At 40.4% G+C, this 16,460-nt stretch overlaps 1 protein-coding gene across 1 annotated transcript in view; it reads left to right on the top strand.

The window, feature by feature from the left end:
* Positions 1-4,294: 4,294 nt before the first annotated feature.
* The window catches only part of ULK2 (unc-51 like autophagy activating kinase 2), a 94,829-nt gene continuing 82,663 nt past the window's right edge, over positions 4,295-16,460 (top strand). Inside the window, exons 1-3 of the mRNA XM_081029949.1 lie at positions 4,295-4,903; positions 6,171-6,263; positions 7,315-7,356. Coding sequence (XP_080886075.1) covers positions 4,814-4,903; positions 6,171-6,263; positions 7,315-7,356 — 225 coding nt within the window. The 5' untranslated portion in view covers positions 4,295-4,813. The remainder of the gene's footprint in view (positions 4,904-6,170; positions 6,264-7,314; positions 7,357-16,460) is intronic.

Here is a 16,460-nt window from a genome sequence, read left to right as displayed (position 1 = left end):
ATAGTATCAGAAAATTCCTATGCTGAAGTATATAAAATTTCAGATTTATGTTTATGACTCAGAAGATTTGTGTTTATATTTCCTAAAAAATTTAAGAAATATATCTAAACTTTGTTGTCTCTTCATTTTATGTGCTTTATTTCCATATTTAGTTATAAATTCATACATATATAAATATCAAAGCTGTCACACTCTTCACAAGAATTTCAAAGTATCAGCAGTGTAATCAAAGTAGAAAGAAAAGAATCCAAATTGAAGTAATAGCAATGATATGATTTGAGGAGAATAATAAACTGGTAATTCTCCTAAATAGAATGTTTCCCTGCCCAGGAGACTGGGCCGTGAATGTTTCTCACATTTACTTTAAAAGAGGCCCTTTTATCATCAGAACAACCTACAGCATTTGGCTGATAAATTAAGTTTATAGTATTAGAATTTATATTAGTAAGTAATTTATCTCTCATTGCAGTTACTATTATAAAATGTACTGGCACTGAAACATTTCAATAGTTTATCACCTGACATGTTTATACACACACACACACACACACACACACACACACACACACACACAGTTAATAGGACAAATTAAAAACAATGAAAGGGAATCAGATTAGCAACTTTGAGTGATTTCAGAAGCAAACTGAAAACCCCCTTTGCCTCCATTCCTGAATTAAGCCAAAATTTGACCTCTGGTAAACACCTCCTGGGTTGCCTTTCCAGCATCTGCTTCTGGGGAATCACCTCCTCCCTCCCTCCCTCTGGCACCTGAAGGCTTGCTTTGGGAGCAGCCTTAGTTATACAGCTCGACTTGCCTCCCTTACCTCCAATCCCTGGCTTTAGATGATTGTGCAATTCACCTCACCTAAGTTGAGACAATTGGAATCCCTTCCTTAAAAATCTGGATTTGAGACTGGTGGCTGTTAGTGCTTATGTCGAAGGAATGCTAAGGTGAAAGAAGAAGCAGGGTACCCATGAGAAGCAGTCCTCTTTGAGTCCCTGGTTCTACTGTTGGTTTGCTTTTGAGGCCCTGACTAACTGAGAGGTACACCTGTATCTTTCTTTATATTCCTTTTTAATTTTCTGCTTTACCGCATTTGGCGTTTGTTATTTGCTAACGACATAGACCTAACTAAACATTCCCTTAGCAATGTTCCCATCCACTTCTTTTCAATAATGAGCCTCAAGGTCAGAAATCCTTATGTGTGCAAGCTACATACTTTATTTTTTAAAGCAATGGTGTGTCCATGGAGCCCATGGTTAATCTGTGCATATAGGATGTGATGCAGGTCCAAATTAAGGGCCTCTGGTGGCTTCTTAAAATATCTCCATAATGCCCTAGTGTGGGATTGTAATTTTAATGACATTAAATATAAATAGCTCAAAATTATATATTATTAGCTTCATTAAGTTCATTTTCCAGCAGATGTGACCTCGTTAACAGGGCTAGATTACGAACTATGTCCCACAACAAAAGCTCTGAGATACAGATTTGCATAAAATACACATTGGTTCAGTTGACAAAGGGTACTCTTGTCCTCTTCTGGATGGCAAGGTGACCAGTAGGAAGGTTGAAGTGCTTCTCCTGGAGGGTACTGAGACCCAAGGAAGCACCTCATTGGATAGAACATGAAGCCAGCAGCTTCAGCTGCCTCTGGGCAGCTTGGGAGTGTTCCCCCGTGCTCCTTGAGATATTGGCTGCTACCAGGTACTGTGTGGGAGAGGCTGCCAGACCTAGTCCAGGTGTGTTTACCTCCTCCCCGTTGCTTCCTTGCTATCCAATTTTTATACTCATTGCTTCTGCAGAGAAAGTTTATAGGAAGTTGTGGGAACAGAGCCAGGAGTGCAGTTTCCAGGTTCTCGGCCTCACGTGGAAAGGTGCTGGCTCAGGTAGTAAATGGCCATCAACTGTGATTAGATGGCCATCAGCTGTAGCTGTTTGGCCGTCAGCTGTAACCAGTGAACCATTGGCCACTAATATAACTGCCGTGGCTATGCTAGTAGAAATGGGGGCTAACAAGAAGATGGTGGCTGAGCTAGCAAGAGCAGCAGATTGCAGTTAGCAGCGCAGATTGCAGCTAGCAAGTCGGTCGGTTGGCAGGCAGAAAAGCGGACAGCACGTTGCAGGTTGTGTGGCTCCAGCGTCCAATGAGACTATAGTGGTATGACTCCCCTACCTATGGCTCCGTGGGTGTTCCTTTTTAGCCTAACCATATCCTGCGTTCTTATGTGGGGAGCAGGAGCTGAGACCCCACATGACACCCTGTATGACAGAAGTGTTAAAAACAAGACAACAGGCCCAAAATGGAGGCGCTTATGCTAAGTCCCATGTCACCAAACTGAGACTTAATTACAGTTTGGTCCTCTCCCAGAATTGGAATCTTAAATCATTCAATCAGGAATCACCTGGTCAGCACTAGCGAGATAATTTGCTTGATAGATCCCTGCCATCTCCTAAAGGAAAGTGACCTTGCAACAACCAATTGGTTTCTTTGCTAGTATAGCTTCCTTGCTCTTGCTCCCTTCTGCCTAGAAATGTCTTTGATTTTGTACAGCTCCTCAGAGCTCCTTTCTCTCTGCTAGATGGGATGCTGCCCTATTCATGATTCACTGAATAAAGTCAATGTTTAAAATTTACTCAGTTGAATTGTTTTTAAACAGAAGTGAATTCTCCAGACATCTGATAGATAAATCACCCTTACACTCATGTAGATGGCCTATCCATAGAACTGAAAAGCTTGGTTTCTATTCACCTAAGACCCACCTGGGGAGTGGACAGAGGAGGAAATGGGGAAGATCCTGTGGCACTGGTCTAGGGTTGGGGAAGTGTTGCCCAAGGCCAGCTTCGATCTCACTTTACTTACCTAACCAAATGCTTACATAGTGCGTTGTTGTACAAAACAGACACTGTTCTAAGTGCTTTCCACGTTTAACTTATTTAATCATCTCAACAACTCAGGTGCTGTTTTTATCTTCATTTTACAGATGAGGAAACTGAGGCATGGTAGGTGAAGTAACTTGTTCACGGTCCTATACCGGAAGATACATATTCCCAAAGAGCTATTTTTTAAGTGAATTTTGGTACATTAAATCCTATATCTTATATAAATACTCACATTTAAAGATATACTATAGAGAATCTTTCAAAGAGATAAGGAATCATTTCTGAATGGATTTTTGTGTGTATGTGCAAACTTGCTTCATTTGCTCTTAATTTTTGAAGGCTCCAGATTTTCAGTTTCTAACACTCACCTGGGCCAGATTTTGAAGTAGAGAAAGAATTATGTAGTTTTGCACGGTAGTGGGAACAGAAATCCAAGACCCTACATTTTGAAGGTTTGAGGAAGGGAGGGGTTCCTCACAGAATTCCAGGGCTGTCTGCCTCAGGGATGGATAGGTTCCCTTACCTGCCTGCAGAGGTCAGTTTTCCGGCTGGGGCTTGGGGTGGGAAATGTAATTCTGGAGGTAAGGGATAACCTGAGAGTAAATATGCTAAACAACTGAACATACAGTATAGTATGGGACCTGAGTTTTCTATCACATTTTCAAGCTTGTTATTTATTAAATGGTTTGGTAAGATACTTCATTGAGGGTAAGTTGACAAATAAGTTCCTTGTCACTTGAACCTTAATAATCAGGTACAAAAGAAAGCCCCTTAACCCATTCAAGGTAAGCTTGAGGTCAAACTGGAAGGACACTAGAAGGCAGGGGTTCTCATCAGAGCCCTTAAAAACATAAGCAATACTGACTCTACGTGTATAAGCATTTCTCTGGGAAGAGGGTTCTGAGCTGTCATTAACTTTCACAGAGGCCAAGGGATCCAAAAAGGTTCAGGATCCCTGCCCTATACTATTTCTTTCAGTAAACGCAAAAGGGTCGGGAAGACAAGCAGTTTGGCATCATGACTTTTGGTTTTATAGGTCGCGGGAACCGAAGGGCTCTACGGGATGCTCCTTTGTCGGCAACGGATCCCTGGGGTCTACACCGCACAAGGTATGCTCCAGTCCCTCTGGCAGCTCGAGTGCAAGATCGGCTTCTTGGAATCCGCCTCCCAGCGGGTCCAGACTGGGGCGTGGCAGGCTCGAATCTGTTTCTAGACTCTGTAGCGCGTAACTAGTTGTGGCCACAACCGTGAGCATCCTCCTTCCCTGACTCAACGAGTGACTGGAGGCCCGCCGAGGCGGCGGAGCTTCTCCCGGAGGAGTGCGCGTACTCCTTTTCCTGGCGGAGGGAGCGTGCCTCGTCGCGTGCTCCGTCCTACAAGACGTGCTGACGTCGCGAAGGGCCGGCAGTCGACGCGGGAGCGGTCGGCGTCTGCCAGTGTGTTGGCTGGTGCCTTCAGGCGGGGAGGCCAGCGGGGAGCGCGGCTGTGCGGGTGCTAGGGCGGCGGCCGCCACCACAGCTGCGCCCCAGGCCGAGAGGGCCGAAGCGGCCGGACGAGCTGGGGATGGGGATGACCGGGCCCCCCTCCTCTCCCGGGCGCGCGAGTGGCTCCGGGGACGCACAGTGACGGCGGCGGCACCCCTGGCCCGGCAGCGCCGAGGCTGTTCGCGAGGGAGCCCGCGGCCAGCGACGGGCTGGGCCATGAGGAGCGGCCAGGGCCGGGCCAGGCCTCGCTGACCCCAGCCCCGCGCGGCGGCCTCACCCGTTTCCGCTCCGTCCTGTCGGCATGAGCGTCCGCCCGGGAACGGGGCCGCGGCTGCCCCAGTCCGGCGGCCCGCGGGCGCGCTCTGGACCGGCGGGCCCGCGGTGCTGATCCCGGCCGCCGCGCTGCGCTGCCCGCTAGCCCGCTTTATGCCCCGGGGGCGCGGCCATGGAAGTGGTGGGCGACTTCGAGTACAGCAAGCGGGACCTCGTGGGACACGGGGCCTTCGCCGTGGTCTTCCGGGGGCGGCACCGCCAGGTGAGCCCCGCGGGCCGGGGCGAGGCCAGGGTCTGTGGCCCGCGGAGCCTCGGTGGTCCGCACTCCCCCCCGCGCGGCCGCAGCCGGACTGGGTGGTCCTGAAACTTGGCGAAGCCGCGGGCGCTGAGTTCCCCTAACTTGGCTCGCCGCCCCGAGGCCTGCCATTGTGCGTGCTGTCAGTGTTGTGGGGTTTGTTTTGGTTGGGCGAGGATTGTTTTGAGGCCGAAGCCGCTAGGCAGCGCTCCACCTACCGACGAGCTGCCCGGCCTCTGATTTCCCCTCCTTGTCGGAGAGCCTGGTAACCAGTGCTCGGAGGGACGCACGCGTCTGGTTGCCCAAGGAAGCCTTTCGCCTGAACGTACCCGAATCCTAGAGGACTGCATGGTTCCCTGCACAGCTCGGGGCTCAGGCGTGGACGGATCATTGGTTTTCCCCCCCGCCCTGGCGGCCAGGGCTCGGCACCTTTGAGGTCGATAATTGCAGACCCAGCGGAAAACGGGCTAGTTTCCCGTTAGCCTGAGACTTTCTCAAGCCCGGGGGTATCACATTTCCCAGCATTGGTTCCTCTACGCCCTGATGAGCTCCGTACCATTTTCCCTTCCTGGGGTTAGAAAGGAGGGCTCCGCCTGGAAAAGATGGTTGGACTCTCCATTTTCCAATCCAAATAAACATGAGAGCAGGTTCAACTTTTTTTTTTTTTTTATGTTTTGCTATTTCGAAAATAGGGTCACACGAGGTTTTAGAATTTAAAGAATTTGGAAAGTCTCCTTGGGTGTGGAAATAATCATAAAGAGGTTTGACAGTTCTGATTGTTGCCGAGGAGCTGGTTTTGCTTATCAGATAAAGTAATAAATAGTACTTTTCGTTTATTATGAAAATAACGTAAAACTCAAGAAAAAATAGTTAAAACACCGCTTACTCTTGCCAAGCTATCAAATAATGTTTTTAGTTAATCATACCACTTTTCAGTTTATTATCACATTTCTCCATAACTCTTAAATAGTTGTAAACTGTTCTTTTTTCACTTATTGTTGGTTACTATGTGCTCTTCCTATTATTTTTTATTGGCTGTCTTGTAGGACATTAGCTGTTAACACTAATTTATGAAATAATTTTTCAGTTGTCGATTCAGTTTCTTTTCCATTTTTCCCCCTAGTGTTGTATGTGACTTGGCTAAAAACATCATTATGTTTGTAGATAGTTTTTTTCCTGTTGGAGTATTTCAGTGGGATAATTTCAAGAAGTTGACACTGTTTTTCCTTTTCAGAAAACTGATTGGGAGGTAGCCATTAAAAGTATTAATAAAAAGAACTTGTCAAAATCACAAATACTGCTTGGGAAGGAAATTAAAATCTTAAAGGTATGTGGTATTTCATATTAGATTAAAACTTAAATTACATGAATACATGATGACATTCTTTGCAATTTAGGTAGTTGGACCCAAGTTTGAGATTTTCCACCTGTTGCTCTTACTTTTGTGTGTTTAGTTTTTTGAAACATTGAGTGCTCAGAAGCTGTTTTTAAAAATAGATGTTTGTGGCTCTTGGCCAATGCTTAGAGGGATTCTGTGAAAACTGATTTTAGTTTCTCATAATTTCTTACTGTGTTATTTGGGAAGAGGAAGGTCCCTCTTATACATTATTTGCCTCTTCTGTTGATCCCTTCCAAGTTACAGTTAAGTTTTTTGGGTAATAGGGAAGACTTCGGATCTTTTTTCTTTGTAAATTGAAGAAAGTTATTTTCCTTAGAATTGGTCTTTTTTGACCACTCACAAGCAGTGTTATCCAAGTGAGACGCTTTGAGGAAAACAAAGTCCTATGGTCAAATACATTTTGTATTTTTGGGGAATCACAAAGCTTTTGGCTCATTAAGATAAAGTCTGAAAAATTACACAATGAAGAAAGTGGTTTAGATGTGTTTAACCCAATGTTTCCCAAACTAATATGAACATGGAACCCTCAACTAGTGCTAGCTTTCAACAAAACTATTCTGTGGACAGCTTTTTGAGCTAGGAATTATCCGTTTTTTCTTTCAGGAAAATAATGTGTTTTTAAGAGGCACTTTGGAATTTTATGCCTTTATTGCTGTTGGAATTGTGTATTAAATTTAAAAGACCAGCGGAAAGTCGGTGGTCATACTTACTATGACATTTATTTTGTAAATGAGAGTACTTTACGTACCTTGTTAAGAGTCTAAAAAATGATAGTGGTGAAAAAAATATTTAGGCCCCAAGTCAAGTTTGATCGGGCACATTTCTTATTCTTTAGTAGACTGAATTGCTCAAATCTAGTAACAGAACTATAGTATACTAGAAATAGTGCATATGTGTGTATATTTATATTTGCATATTGAAATATATTAAAATTGCTAGAGTAAGTACAAATACTTTAAATTCTCAATTTCCTTAACAGGAACTTCAGCATGAAAATATTGTAGCACTCTATGATGTTCAGGTACCTTATTTTGGATTTTTAAAAAATACTTGCATGTTTGTTAATAAAGAACTTACATTTTTTCTGTTCCATAGAAATTTAAATGAATCTTGATAGAAAAAGAAAATTTCCTTAGTGTTATATGTTTATTAATTAAGAAATCCTTTAAAATATCATAGGGCAATAGGGTAAAATAAACAATATACTGCATGAGTAAACTTTTTAACAAGTGATAATATACTATAGGAGTACTATTTTAAAGGAAAAGTAGAGGATTATTGATAACTGATTTAGCATCTCTGTGATAAATGTAAAAAGGACTATTATGAACTAATAAAAAATTAGATTGAGCTTTTTTCTTATTGCAGAAGCAACATATACTAATTGTAGAGATATTAGAAAATAAACTAAATAAAACAAGAAAATTGTGCATATTCCTATCCCAGCTATATCTGTGATTATTCCCATAGCATACAGTAGATTTGCATTTTATTTGGAGTTGGGAATACTGTTCCAAAGTTACCTTTTAAGGCAATATTTCTATATACTCAAAATTACCCTTGGCAATCCTTTTAAAAAGCCCAACTTTGGAGAAAATTACTGTTTTTGGGTGGAGCACCAGAACAAGTAGTGGCTTATATTTAGAGGCTATATTCTGTTTTAAAAAAATCCTCCTTTAAATACTAGAATCACACTTGGCTAGGGTGGTATTCTTCCTGTGAGAGTCACAGGGATCTGAGATCTACTGAGGAAATAGCAGATAAAGCTTTTCCCTCCATTCTACTTACAAAGCAGGCCAGGTGCATGATTTACATTATTTCATCCTTTTGTTTTGCTTAGTCTGGACAGTTGAATTCCAGTAAAGTAAATGGATGTGTTATGTGATTCTGCTGTTACATATTTCTATCTAACATGTTTTCTGTATACACTTGGATTACTTACATTCATTCATTATGTAAGGTTTTGAGTGGCTACTGTGAGCCAGGCATTGTTCTAACTGCTACTAGGAATAAAGCAGTGAGTAAAAGTCCTTGCCCTCAGTGTGCTTAATTTAATGAGGTGAGAATACAATGGACTGTTCTAGGTGTACTTTTTTCTTTAGGTAGTCATTTTTTTGTTTGTTTTTAAGGAGGGCACAGCTCACAGTGGCCCTTGTGGGGATCGAACTGGCAAACTTGGTGTTATTAGCTCCACACTCTAACTAACTGAGCTAACGGGCCACCCCGAGATAGTCATTTTTCATGTAATATCACATCACCAAGTATTTAACTTGGTGTGTTATGTTAAGGTTGTTCCTATTGTAGAAAAGTGTAATGTGGATAACATATACGTTCTGAACATATCTGATTATTTCTTTTAAGTTCAATTTCTAGAATTATAATTACCAGGGCAAATAGCATGCAGAGTTTTAAAGATTTTTTTTTTTTTTCAAATGGTATAGTGTTTACTTATAGCAATAGGGGAGAGAGAGCTAATATGATCCAGCCCCTGGCAACGTGTATGTCGCCCATAGCCAGTGGATCTGCTCAGCAGCCAGCCAACGCAGGCAATGTGGCTGTACACACTCCACTTTCTGCTTTACCCCTCCCCTGCAGGGTCTGAAATACAGAAAGCAGGAGACACACCTGAGGACCATTGATGCATGTGCTTAAGTAGAACAAAGGAATGCACAGTGAGTCTGAACAGGGAAAGATACTTTCACAGGAGGTGATAAACCCAGCATAGGCTGTGAGGACTCTGTCTCTTTTTTTTCTTTTTTTTTTTTTTTTTTTTAAATTATAGTTGGCATTCATTAATGTTTAGCTTCTGGTGTACAATGCCATGATCAGGTATCCACAGTATCCCTGAGGTGGTCTCCCAAATAGGACGCATGTCCATCGGATACCCAACTTTAAAGATTTTTGATTGTAGGGTGTGATTGCTTTTCAAAAAAATTGCAAAGCAGCATAGAAAGAAGCAAAGGGGAAGAAAGTTTGAAGTCAAAACTAAATTCATCTCTTAATCCCTGGTTGAAATGTCAGTTTTCTTCAGAGCTGTTTGTGTAGTTTGTCTTAGTCGCTGTTGATAGAGGGCACCAAGTGGTACAAGTCAGTGCCTAGTAGAAAAATTGTTAAATAATACTATTAATTTCCCATTTTTTGAGATGTACAGAAAATTTAATTGCAGAGTAGGTTTTGCTTTCTGAGTAGAGAGTATACTTAGATTTTGTCTATCAGAATGAAAAAAATATATATATAGGGCTGACCTGGTGGCTCAGGCGGTTAGAGCTCCATGCTCCTAACTCCGAAGGCTGCTGGTTCGATTCCCACATGGGCCAGTGGGCTCTCAACCACAAGGTTGCCAGTTCAACTCTTTGAGTACCGCAAGGGATGGTTGGCTCCGCCCCCTGCAACTAAGATTGAACAAGGCACCTTGATCTGAGCTGCTGCTGAGCTCCCGGATGGCTCAGTTGGTTGGAGCACATCCTCTCAACCACAAAGGTTGCCAGTTCAATTCCTCGACTCCCACCAAGGGATGGTGGGCTGCGCCCTCCACAACTACAATTGAAAGGACAACAACTTGACTTGGAAAAAAGGCCTGGAAGTACACACTGTTCCCCAATAAAGTCCTGTTCCCCTTCCCCAATAAAATAAAATATATAGGACTTTATTGGGGAACAGTGTGTATGTACTTCCAGGCCTTTTTTCCAAGTCAAGTTGTTGTCCTTCCAGTCTTAGTTGTGGAGGGCTCAGCTCAGCGCCCAGTTGCTGTTGTTAGTTGCAGGGGATGCAGCCCACCATCCCTTGCGGGACTCGAGGAGTTGAGCCGGCAACCTTGTGGCTGAGAGCCCACCCATGTGGGAATCTAACCGGCAGCCTTCGATGTTAGGAGCATGAAATTCCAACTGCCGGAGCCACCAGGCTGGCCCCTGAAAAATATTTTTAAGTGTTAGCTTTAGTTGTGGAAAGAGATATTAGGGAGCATACAAACTCAAAAACCTGAATTATGAAACAATCAGGAATTTCAAAGTGACTATTAAAATGTTTATTATTTTGTGCATTGTATATTACTGGAACTAATTTATAAAAATAAACTTAAGAAATATTGATCAAGTGAATATAGTCATGCGTTTGGCTATTGGGTAAACAATATTCATTTCATATTTTAGATTTGCTTCCTTGATTCTAAATATGAAGGGTACAGTGTGTTTGTAGAGACTGGTACTGTAATTTTATTGACTGGAACATCATTTTTATTGGCCATCAGTTTTGGAGATCCATCTAAAGTTTATGTACGTACTTTTATAAATTGGGAACTTTTGATATTGTAAAGATCAGGTTTCAGTTTAGATGATACTTAAAAAGGAACACATTTTCCTTAATTACAAAAGTAACCTTTTCCCCTATTTAAAACAATTAAACATTGTCAAAATGAGTAAACTAGAAAAGAAATGGCAATTCCCAGAGATAACCACTGTTTGTTATATTTCTTTTAGCGTTTTCTAAATACATACATGAATCTATAGTCATTTTTACTTAGATTTTTAAGCTTTTCATTGTGAGAAACTTATTAATCGTGTTTTTACAGAAACGTGACTTGTTTTATTAAACTTAATATATCTTGGATACCTTTTCTTATCAGTTTAATACTGTATGGTCAAATGATAGTAAAACCTGATTGTGGCCATTTAGGTTGTTTCTTATTTTTCTCTATTAGAAACAGTGCTGCTGAGAAAGCTGTGTACATACATCTTATTTGTATGAGTGTTCTTATAGAATAAATTCCTTGACGTGGAATGACTTTGTCAAAGATATTACCATGTTGCTTTCCAAAAGGCTGTACCAATTTATTTTGACCAGTAATGACCTGTGTTTTCTTCTTCTTTTTTTGTCAATTTCAAGAGGAAACTATCTTAAGTTTTATTTTTTTTTTTGTAAATCATTGTTGCCCTGATCAGCTTCTTGTTTTATTTGCCTTTTCATATTTCTGTGACACTCCTGTTGCTGTTCTGCGATGCTTCTGTTGTGTTTATTTTTCTTACTGATTTCTTTGTGATTAGTATTTCTTAAGACAGTTAATGAGATGTACAGGAGTACAGTGGTGAACAAAATAGAAATGGTCTTTGCCCTTGTGGAGATTACAGTAGTATGTTGGGGAAGGTAATATGAAGCAAATAGTTACTAATTGTAAGCGTGCACAGGGCCGTAAGGGAGAACTAGAGGAGAGATTTGGAGGAAACATGGGGGTTAGGGAAGTAGGGCAACCCACTTTGTGCAGCTAGGGAAGACTCCTGAAGAAAAGTATGTTTAAACAGACTTGATGGAAGAGAGGGAGAAAGCTAGGCTCAGGTAGGTGGGAGAAGAGCAAGTAAGCTTCCTAAGCAGAATGAAGCCTTCTGTGAAGAACAGACAGGAAAGAAAGACCAGACTTTGAGGAATGGAAGAAGGCCTGTGTGATGGGAGTGCAGGAGTGAGGGAGAGAGTGGTATCAGATGATGCTGGAGACGTTTGCAGGGGCCACATGTAATCTTTATTCTAAGGAGAGGGAAAAGCCATTGAAGAGTTTTAAAAGCAGAAGAGTAATTTCATGTGTGTTTTTCACAAGATATGAGGCGTGATCAACAAATATGGTGAATGTTTAAGGAAAAAAATTTATTGCAGTAAAAGATACATTGTCATTAATCTCCCTCAAAATACTGCCCCTCGTTTTGAACACACTTATCCCATCATTCTTGCCACTTTCTGAAGAAGTTCTGGAAGACCTCTTTAATGAGTGTCCTTAGTTGCACTGTCATGGCTACCTCGATGTCCTGAATCGATTCAAAATGATCATTTTGACTTTGGGGAAGAGCCAGAAGTCGCACATTGCCTTTACCTTTCATGATCATTTTGACTTTGGGGAAGAAGTCGCACATTGCCAATTTATTTTGCCAATTTATTTTGACCAGTAATGACCTGTGTTTTTCTTTTTTGTCAATCCAGTGAATAAAGTCGGTGAGGACACACCATCAAGTTTTTATTTGACAGAAATTGCCATACCAGAAGCGATATGTGACACAGAGCCTTTCTGTTGTGTCTTCTGATCACAAAATACGGTGAATGTTGCTGCTAAGTGCCATCTAACGGAAAGGCAGGGATCTTCAATACAGGAAGTGGAGCATCGAACCTTAGTAACAGTATATGACAAGATTCAATTTCTTTGGTGCAGTCCGTCGGTTGTGAGCTACGGTTAAGAGAATGTGTATTTTAAAGTGTGCCATAAATTATCCTCCATCATGACAGTGTTCCGTGTCACACGTCACTTCTGGTATATGGCAGTTTCTGTCCAATAAAAACATTACGGTGTGTCCTCATCCGCCTTATTCACAGGATCTGGCACCATGCAACTTTTGGCTCTTCCCCAAAGTCAAAATGATTCAGGACATCGAGGCAGCCATGACAGCACAACTAAAGACACTTGTGAAAAAGGATTTCCAGAATTGCTTCAGAAAGTGGCAAGAACAATGGCATAAATGTGTTCAAAGCTGGGGGGAGTATTTTGAGGGGAATTAATGGCAATGTATCTTTTACTGTAATATGTTTTTTAAAATTTAAACATTCACCATATTGTTTGATCACACCTCATACATATCTTTGAGCATTCTGGGCATGAGAAAAGTATTGTCAATTAGGAATACTTACCTGAATGATTGTTAGTGATTTGGATAAGTATCTACCTCTTGGTAAGTTTTAGTATAGTTAGAAAAAGGTGATTTATTTAATAGAGGGCACTGGCACAACTGAGACATCTGAGAAAAAATAAAGTTGGATCCCTATTCTCATCATTTTCCAAAATAATTTCCAACTGATATAAGGCCTAAATATATAAAATAAACTAGAATAATATTTAGATGACTATATATAATCCAAGAGAGATTTTATTTTAAATCAAGCTAAGAAACTCAGAAGCTATAAAAGTTGGGACATACAAAAATTTTAAAAACTTACTCTACGGCGAATAATACCATGAACAAATCGTGACAGCCATATAAAGGAACAAACTTGATACATTCCATAGCATATGAATCTTAAACATGTTGAGAACAAGAAGCCAGCTATATATAGCTACTATATGATTCTATTTTTTATAAGTTTTGGGAAGAGACAGAACTGAGCTAGATGGTAGAAATTAAGGAAAGCAGGACATGGTTACCTCTTGATAGCTGAGATTGACAACGAAAAGGTATAAGGGAACTTTCTGGGGTGATGGAAATGTTACGTATTTTGATTAGAAGGATATTTACGTGGTTGTATACATTTGTTGCAGCTCATTGAATTGTGCACTTAAATCTGTGAGTGTTAGCACATGTAACTCATATAATAAAATGCAAAAAGTGCAATTGACATAATAGTTTGAGAAAATATAACACAACAGGCTAATCTCTAAAACACATAAATCCTCTCACAAATTGATAAGGAAAAGGCAACCCAAAGAGAAAGTAAGCAAAGCATATAAACGGTTGGTTTATCATAAGAGAAATAAAAATGGCTAATGTACGAAATGATATTCATGAACAAGGGAAGTATAAATTAAAGTAGCAGTGAGATGTCATTTCTTATCCTTCCAATTTGCAAAATTAAAAAGTGCAGCAATTCTTAGTAGTATAATTGGGGAGGAGGTGTAAAATATTCTCATGTAACCGTAATAAAAATGTGAATTGTTAGAATTTTTGGAATGCTATCTGGCAATAATTTGCTTTCATACATTGAAGAATATTTACAACAACATATTGCAGTCAAAGTAATCCTAGTAATGCAACTCAGACACGTTACTCCTCTGCTTGGACCCCTGCAGTGGCTCCCCATTTCTGTGAGTAGAAGCCAAACCCTATTATCTCCAACTTCATCTCTTCTGCACATTGCTGCTTCTGCTCCATCATACAGGCCTCCTTGTGGTTCCTGAAGCACTCTATTCCATGGTCCCTGGCCTCGTTTTCCCTTTTGTCTAGGATCTTCCTCCTCAGGATAGACTGTATGCAGATATAACTGTATCTCTGTAGTATACACAGATATCAGGTTGGTGGAAAAATAATTACGGTTTTTGCAATTATTTTTAACATTTTAAACTGTAATTACTTTTGGACCAACCTAATATATTCCCAACCTTAGTTAGGTTTTTACTCAAACACTGTTTTCACTGAAGCTTTCTTTAGCCACCCTAAATGAAATTGCAGCCTCTCTCCCACACTGTCTATCCTCCTTTCCTACTGTTTTTCCAAAGCACTTTATCGCCCTGTAACATAATCTGTGTACTTATTTGTTTGTTGTCTCTCTTCTGAACCTTCCCTCTTTGAATGGAAGCTTAAAAAGAACAGGGCATTTAACTCTGTTGGCTTACTGCTATATCCTCAGTGCCTAGGATAGTGTGTTGCATATAGCAGGTAGTTAAAAAATATTTGAAGAGAAATGCCTGTCACCATTAGAAATATATATTCCTCTACTCAGCAACCCGGATTCCTGGCATCTGTCTCAGAGCCATAAACACATGAGAATTAGGACATATGTCTAAGAATCAATGCAGCGTTGCTTATAATGGCCAAAACTGGAAACAAGTGAATGTTCCTTAGTAAGGGAATGATAGTTCAATAAACAGTGAAATAGTCACACTATAAAATATGCAGTTATTGAAAAGAGCTGTATATATACGGTTGACTTGGAGGGATTTCCATAGTATATTATTGAGTGAGGAAAGCAAGATTCACATATTTATGATATTTCATTTTTTAAAAAATAAAGTGTGTGTGTGTGTGTGTGTGTGTTTAACTTAAAATTGTATGAGCAGGAAAAAGGTATGGAAGGATACATAGCAGATGTAAACATTGGCAAGGTGAAGATAAGCATACAGGTGGAAATGGATTCTATTAAAATAAATAAATAAAAACCCCCAGCAAATGCATGCTTCCTTTGGGTGTGAGTGTGTGTACAAACAGATGCATGAAAGCATGACCACAAACACGTTAATAGGGTTTCTTTCAGATGATGAGATAAAAGTGATTTTTAAAACTTTCTTCCTTCAAATTTTATATATTCTAAGTTTTTTCAATAAGCACATTATTTTTTTTTTAATAATCAAGAGAACAATTCTTTTTTGGGGGGGAGTACCTTTCCTTCCTTCCTTCCTTCCTTTCTTCCTTCCTTCCTTCCTTCCATCCTCCCTTCCATCATTGGGTAATTTTCTGATTATGAATTAGCATTCCAGGTACTTTTATACCAGTAAGGGAGTATATATATCTAAGTATTATGGTTAGAGAAAGGAATATTCTCCATTATAAGTTAATTGGCATAGGAGTTTATGAAAGTACATAAAACACTGGTTCCTCTGTGGAGAATTGGCAGGCGATTTGGGGCCAATAGGTGGCATTTGGGTGGGTGATAGCACCAGTGGAAATGGAGAGGCCTGGACAGATGGGTAAGATGTTTAGAAGACAGGGCTTGTAGGACTCTGGTACTTGGGCTGTGGGAGGTGAAGACGAAGGAATCAGAGTTGGTAGCTCTTTGTTTTATGCATTGAAATTGAAATGTTTCCCTCATTTTTTTTCCTCTTTCTTTTTGGTCTCATTTTGATATATGGAAGTTCTTGCATAGTATCTATCTGTTCTTTAATGACCTCTAGGTTTCATGTCATGTTAAGGATTTCTCCACCTTGGGATGATAAAAATGATCCCCCATATTTTCTTCTAGTACTTAATGGTTTCATTTTTTTGTATTTACATCTTTGATCTCTGGAATTATGCGCAAAAGAGTGATATAATGAACTCACTTATTTTCCAGGAAGTTATCCCAAACTTTTAACCTGTTTTTGACTATGACTGTGAAAGAGGATGATATCTTCTGTAAAACTGTTAAAAAGAATTAGGACTTAAGCAATTTGAAGAATTACGGGCAAATCAGGTTCAGATTAGGTGGCTACTTAGTTATCAATTTATAAATTTATTTGAGGTCAGTGTTATGTTCCAGTGTGTGTTTTTTCCAACACCACCAAGCAGTTAACCTAATTCTGACACTATCTACCTGGAGTTAGTAGCATCAGACCACACAGGTTAAGGGCTCAGTCCCACAAGACTGCTCCTCTACCCCCTTTAGACACTAATGGAAAGTTCAGGTCAT

This window comes from Rhinolophus hipposideros (genome assembly GCF_964194185.1).
Source record: "Rhinolophus hipposideros genome assembly, chromosome: 20".
Lineage (NCBI taxonomy): Eukaryota > Metazoa > Chordata > Mammalia > Chiroptera > Rhinolophidae > Rhinolophus > Rhinolophus hipposideros.
This window is presented reverse-complemented; position numbering and strand designations above follow the sequence as displayed.